This window comes from Onychostoma macrolepis, chromosome 07 (genome assembly GCF_012432095.1).
Source record: "Onychostoma macrolepis isolate SWU-2019 chromosome 07, ASM1243209v1, whole genome shotgun sequence".
Lineage (NCBI taxonomy): Eukaryota > Metazoa > Chordata > Actinopteri > Cypriniformes > Cyprinidae > Onychostoma > Onychostoma macrolepis.
The window spans coordinates 31425609-31432092 of record NC_081161.1 but is presented as its reverse complement, the minus strand read 5'-3'; the positions used below and the strand labels follow the sequence as shown (position 1 = coordinate 31432092).

The following is a 6484-nucleotide window of genomic DNA, read 5'->3' as shown; positions in this document are numbered from 1 at the left end:
ATTGCTCCTCCGTTCTTCAGCCCGTGACCCGGAAATGCATCTAAGTACTGCACTGCGAGAACGGAGGAAACTTCCAAAGGAGTTAGGAAAAGCGAGAAAATACGGGTGTTTCCTATGCAGAAGTGGTTTTTTTTTTTTTGGACGAAACACCTAACGCACGTATAGATTCTCCACCCTCTTCACATATTCAAACATCTTGCTTTAATATTAAAAATGTATCACTGAACAAATCAGCGAATGAATCTTTCTAGTGAAAGGGTTTAAAAGAGAATAACTGCGATGAAGTAAAATCCCATTAGCAATACCTTCTGCAGTTTTTCTAATTGACAATCAAATTATATTTAATAAACACGAGCAGTTGCAAAACACAGTAGGTTGTGTTGAACATACAACATACAGAAAAAGAGAAATAAATAAATATGAAAATAGAAAAAGGAAAAAAAAATAGCATGAGATTGTCATAAATAAAGAGATATAGTACGTTTAGCTATTTTTTTTAAACTAAGAAGAATAAGAAAGATTTTCTGCTATATAAGAAACGATTTGTATAATGGAAATTCTGACATAAAAAAATAAATAGTAAGTCATAATCATAAAAGTAAAAATTAAGACAGCGAGTCACTATTTTGAGATAAATAGTCAAAACTATGAAATAAAAAGTAATATTTATGAAATAAAAACTTTTGACTTTCATAATCCTTATGACAAATTCCTCATAATTTCAACTTTTTATCTTATAATTATGACTTGGTATATCATTAGTTCATATTTCCCCCCGTTTATCCTCTTTTAATGTCAAAAGTATGATTTACCAAATCTTCCTTACCAATAACAAACCCTCTTTCGCTCGGTGACGCTACGGCGGACACGCCCAGCCTCTTCCTCTTCACTCACTGTGAGCTGCAAAGTCGGAAACACAAGTTCAAGCGCATCTTTTATGTACCGTTAGCCGAATACCGTTACTCTGCTACCGAGCCAAAGCAAGGTAGCCAGACAGGAGAAACAGAAAACATGGCGAAAACGTACGATTATCTGTTCAAACTGCTGCTCATCGGAGACAGCGGAGTGGGCAAGACGTGCCTGCTGTTTCGATTCAGTGAGGACGCGTTCAACACCACCTTCATCTCCACTATAGGTCAGTTCAACTCTGTGCTTTCTGAGTGTACGTTACAGGAATGCCTCTTATGTAGTCCTGCGGGAGGAGAAGTAAGCTGTTATAGAGTTACATGGAGGTTTACACACACATGTGACCGTCTGCTGAAGTGACAGGAAGAGGCCGTGGATGTGACAGCCCGTTCACTTGAGCTGTTCATCGACATGTGTTTTACTAGCGTTTAAAATGACAAACGCCCGATTTTACATACTGAAATGTCAGGATCACTTGGAATATACTACTTTAATCTGTCATTTGAACAAGACGTTACAAGCATGCTGCGTTTGTAGAGCTAGCATGATTGCATTGTGATTAGCTGTGCTGCTAGCGGTGTGTGCTGGACTACACTTTCGTTTCTGTGGTTAAAGAGACGTGTAGTAGATTCACGTTTTACCACTTAAACAAGAGTTCAAGAGGGCCAGAGCGAGCACTTTACTTGGGTGTGTGTGCGCTGTCGCAGGTGGCTTATCTCATCAACATCTGATCACCATGGTGATGTTACTTTTGTGATGGTACATCAGTTCCTACGTACACTTTCACTTTAAAATCGGCATGAAATTAAAATGTATTTCATGCTTACTTTTATGTTTTGTAAATACATGTTATAGATCCTATTTCGAACAATTAATCTGTGCATGTGTGTAATGTGTTTTTCATGTTCTAATCTCATTAAAGTGTCACAATTGACCTTTCTGGGAAAAACGACAGACTTCTCTCTGGTGACACTTAAACCTCGCCCCTGCAAGCTCACATTCATCTGCTTTCACCTTTGGGTGCCACGCCCACATATCAAAATCCAAGTCCTCACCCTGCATTTTTTCTTTTTCGGTAATCTGTTTCAGTCGGATGTACGTCACAATAGGAAGAAAAGATTTGTAGCTACTTCCTTTTCGTGGTGATTTTAACACTATTACAGAAGCAGCATCTGTTTCTTAAGTCAGCGGACCTATAGTGTTATTGTAGAATATGAAACCCTCAAAATCAGAATGTACACGTCACAAGAAATTGTACAAACATGGACTAGGTCACCAAGCTCAGAGTTGTGATATTTTTGACACACCTTTAGGTAAGCCTGTCTCTACTGTGGTCCAATATGTCATTTCCTGTGTGAAACCCATGCGAGAGTTCCTTGACCTTTTGTCGTTGTTATGCCACAGACTTCCCCTATTGCCATGGACAATACTGCTGTGTCACTTCCTGTCCCATGTCCTGTCTGAGCTTTCACTGGTGGCAGGATTGAATGCCTCAACACACACTGCCAAGTTTTCTCATAATTGCCATAATCAGGGGCCACGTTCTGTTGCTACTGAATGCAACAGGTTTAAATGCATGTGCAAAGCCTTTTGCAACACAGCATCCATTGTGTCGGTCAGACATATGTTACACCATTCTGACCTTTCTACACAGTCCATCTCCATGGTTACGCCATGAAAACGTGCTAATGCAACAGTCCCCTTTAAGTGGAAAGATTCGTGATGTGTTCTGAAATGAGTCAGTTTCACATTGTGTCATGATAGGACTGATTTGTGTTGTGTGAATGCTAGGTTTTGAGATGAAGTGTTTCACATCACTTATTTCTAAACATTATTATTGCAGGGATTGACTTTAAAATCAGAACAATTGAGCTGGATGGGAAGAAGATCAAGCTTCAGATCTGGTGAGAGCACAAGTCTGCATTATACTTTATAAAGCAAAGATGCCCAAACCTGTGAAAAGATTTGGTCGCTATACTGTATCACAAATGGGGGAAAAATAGGGGAAACATTCCATTAAAGCATATGTTGATTTCTAATTTGTTTTTTGTATTGCTTTTGCATATCATTGAATTTGGATCGAATTGGATAATATGCAGGACTTACATTAGCCCCACAACCCTCAATCAATTTAGATTTTTTTGGCCTTTCTTAGTAAAAAGTTTGGGCAAGCCTGGTATATTATTATTATTGTGTACAAACAATATTTTAAATGTGTTTTTTAAATTTGCCATAAAGGGATACAGCTGGACAGGAGAGGTTCAGAACCATCACCACTGCATATTATAGAGGAGCAATGGTAATGGTCTTATTCTCTTGAGCAAATAATGCTAGATATGCTTCTGCACAGCTTACGTTGCCTAATCTATGTGTTTCTTTTCTGTCATTTTCACAGGGAATTATGCTGGTGTACGATATCACAAATGAGAAATCATTTGACAATATCAAGAACTGGATCAGGAACATTGAAGAGGTGAGAAACAGACCTAATGCATGAAGTTTTCACTTCATTTAAAGTGAGATTCATTTTCCCTCTGTCTGTTTTATTAGCATGCATCATCAGATGTGGAACGGATGATATTGGGTAACAAATGTGACATGAATGATAAGAGGCAAGTTTCAAAAGAAAGAGGGGAAAAGGTATGTATCATTAAAAAAATATTTTTCAAATGACTGAAAATCTATTTTATGAAGCAAACCTCAGTCCAGAAACGAGCCAGAACAAGCTAGTATGTAAAAATGCTGATATGTTTATTTAAACATTTCCCTTTTTTTCTGCTACAGCTAGCTATTGATTATGGAATCAAGTTCTTGGAAACAAGTGCAAAATCTAGCACAAATGTTGAAGAGGTGGGGGAAATTCTCTTTTTATGGAAAGAATTAGTTATCTAATGTTGATTAATTTATTTGAACAAGATTTGCATTTTTTACTGATCTAATCTAATGGCATGTTTTCTTCAATGCTAGGCCTTTGTCACTCTTGCTAGAGACATCATGACCAGATTAAACAGAAAAATGGTGAGAATGAAATATTACAATCACGTAGAAAATGTTTATCATCCTGAATCGACTCAAATACAGAAATATAAGATGTTAATATTATGGAAATGTTTTTATTGTGTCCAAAAAAACTTTTACATGTGGTTTTATGGCTAACACTAATGCTGAATGGATTCTTGTTTGCTTGCATCTTTGTGTTTAGAATGAGAATAACCCTTCGGGAGGAGGAGGAGCAGTGAAAATCACAGAGAGTCGATCCAAGAAGCCAAGCTTCTTCCGCTGCGCACTGCTCTAACCCGGCAACTTCTGCAGCCTCAGTGTGTGAATGATTTCATTTCTCTTTGTGTGTTTGGCGCGCGTGCGTGTGTGTGTTTGTGTGAGGGTTTACAGTACCACTGGACTTTCAGCTGTTAGCTGCTGCTGAGAGCTCTGGACTTTAGCCTGCCTCATCTATACGTATTGAAGGTCATGACGAGAGTGTGCTAGATAAAGGACTCTTGCGCTGTTCCCAAAACGTTCCTTTTAAGCCAAAATGTCCATCTACCTACCCCTTAACCTCCTGGATCTGTCCCAATTTAGTGTAGCCTAATTTGAATTTTGAGAACCTTTTTCATCTTTAAAATAATTAATTACATATAGTCAATTTATAGTCATGTTGATTTTATATGGTTTATTAAAGCACCATTTAATGAAGGAAAATATATGAAGAGATTACAGTATATCAAACAATAAAGATTGTGGACCTAAAGTAGTGACTGAAGAACCTGATGGTTTGACAGTTAAATATTGGTCAAACTGAAGGACATGCAATATATATATAATTTTTGTTGTTGTTGAACGTTATGTTTTGTTATATTTTAAGTCACCCATTTTATATGTACTTAATTGTGTTTTTAGTTACTGTTCCAAAGCCGCAATAAACTGTGGAATAGAAAGCAATGTTCCACAGGTCTTAGTCTTCCCCCTTTCCCTGACTTTATGTCATTAACTTTAACTGCAACAGAGACCAAAGTAAAAAGAAATCGAAACTGTGATGGATACTAACAGTCAAAATTTCTCCTTCTTTTTCTTTCTTTTTTGGTTGTAATCTCTCATATATATTGAGCATGAAAAAGAAAGACAAAAGAATAAAGAAAGAGGGCTAGGACCCGTTTCCTAATGCTTGTTGAAGCAGCAGCCAGCTAGGCCCTGTATATTAGTATATACAGTATTACATTTACTAATGGTATTATATTTTTATACTCTATCGACGCAAGCATCTTTTACTCACCACTGCATATGAAGCACCTAAAGCATGTTAACCTGTGCTTATGTGAGATTGATTTATTTGTTAATACTTATTTTTTTAACTCGTTTAAATGTTGTCTCAGTATTCTGTACATTGTCTTTTGTAATTCCCTCTTTTATAAGACTCTTATGAGTGTGAAGTCGTGTAGTGTTTACAGCACCACTGCAACAGTATCTTTTTTTTTTTTTGAAGTCATGCACTGTTATTTGTGTGTGTGTGTGTGGGTCTCTTGTAGAACCTCCTCACTTCATAAACCACTTAAAAGTCCCGCCTGTGAAGTCAGCCATTTAAAAACAGAGTGCAAGATCGTAATAGCTGTAATATAAAGTGTCCTTTGAACTTACTGGGCTATTACCAGGCCCATGTGGAATTTGCAGACTTTTATTACTGATTCTGTGGGGGACAAATACATGGACTTTTACATTTAAACATGGTTAACCAGAGCTGAGAGTACTAAACTCTCATTACCTTAGTGTATGAGAAATGTTCCAAATTCTGTGTAAATCTGCAGATCTTTCCATGTATAGATTCCATGTGGGCCTGTTACAAATTGAGAACACAAACTGAAATGCTGAGAATCAGCCTAGATATTTCAGAATTCACCTAAGTTACTCGAATTAATGATTGATTCTGCTGTTTATGTTTAAGGGTGTACGATTGCTCGAGTTCTATTGGCTTTGTGCATCTGTTTGAAAGAACCCCTGCTCGTGCTCGTGAGGCGTGCCATTTCCAATTAAAGTGATAGTTCACCCAGAAATAAAACCTCATTAACTCACCCTCATGTCAGTCCAAACCTGACTTTCTTTGTTCTGTGGAACATAAAAGAAAGTATTTTTGGAACGAGAAATGTGTGTGTTTTTTGTCCATACGATGGAAGTCAATGAGACTCGGTTGAGACTTTCTTTAAAATATGCTGATTTGTGTTCTGTAGAAAGTCATACAGGTTTGAAATAACATGAGGGTGGGCAAATGATAACAGAATCATTCTTTTTGTGTGAACTGTCCCTTTAATTGCCCAGTAGTCATGTTTTGAATATGCATGCAGGCAGGCACATTTGCATATTTTTCAATGAAACAGTGACAGCACTCAGCCTCCCATATGAGCATAAAGTCTTACTGACCATTCAATGCAAGCTTTTATGTCCTATTTTATAACATGTCTTCCTTGATTTTCTTGTCTGTACTGTAATATGCCAGAGTTAACAGATTATGTAAAAAAGATTAAAATATCTTTTCTAAGTTATTTACAAGTGCCTGATTTATTCTTTATGATGCTTTACCATAGGAAAT

General features: G+C 37.1%; 1 protein-coding gene across 1 annotated transcript; it reads left to right on the top strand.

Annotated features, from left to right (window-relative positions):
- The first annotated feature begins 834 nt into the window (after nucleotides 1-834).
- On the top strand, nucleotides 835-6437 carry rab8b (RAB8B, member RAS oncogene family). The gene is made up of 8 exons (XM_058781803.1): nucleotides 835-1135; nucleotides 2750-2810; nucleotides 3145-3205; nucleotides 3302-3379; nucleotides 3457-3546; nucleotides 3691-3756; nucleotides 3874-3924; nucleotides 4109-6437. The coding sequence occupies exons 1-8, from the start codon at nucleotides 1012-1014 to the stop codon at nucleotides 4199-4201; spliced, it is 624 nt and encodes a 207-aa protein (XP_058637786.1). The 5' UTR covers nucleotides 835-1011; the 3' UTR covers nucleotides 4202-6437.
- The last annotated feature ends 47 nt before the right edge of the window (nucleotides 6438-6484 follow it).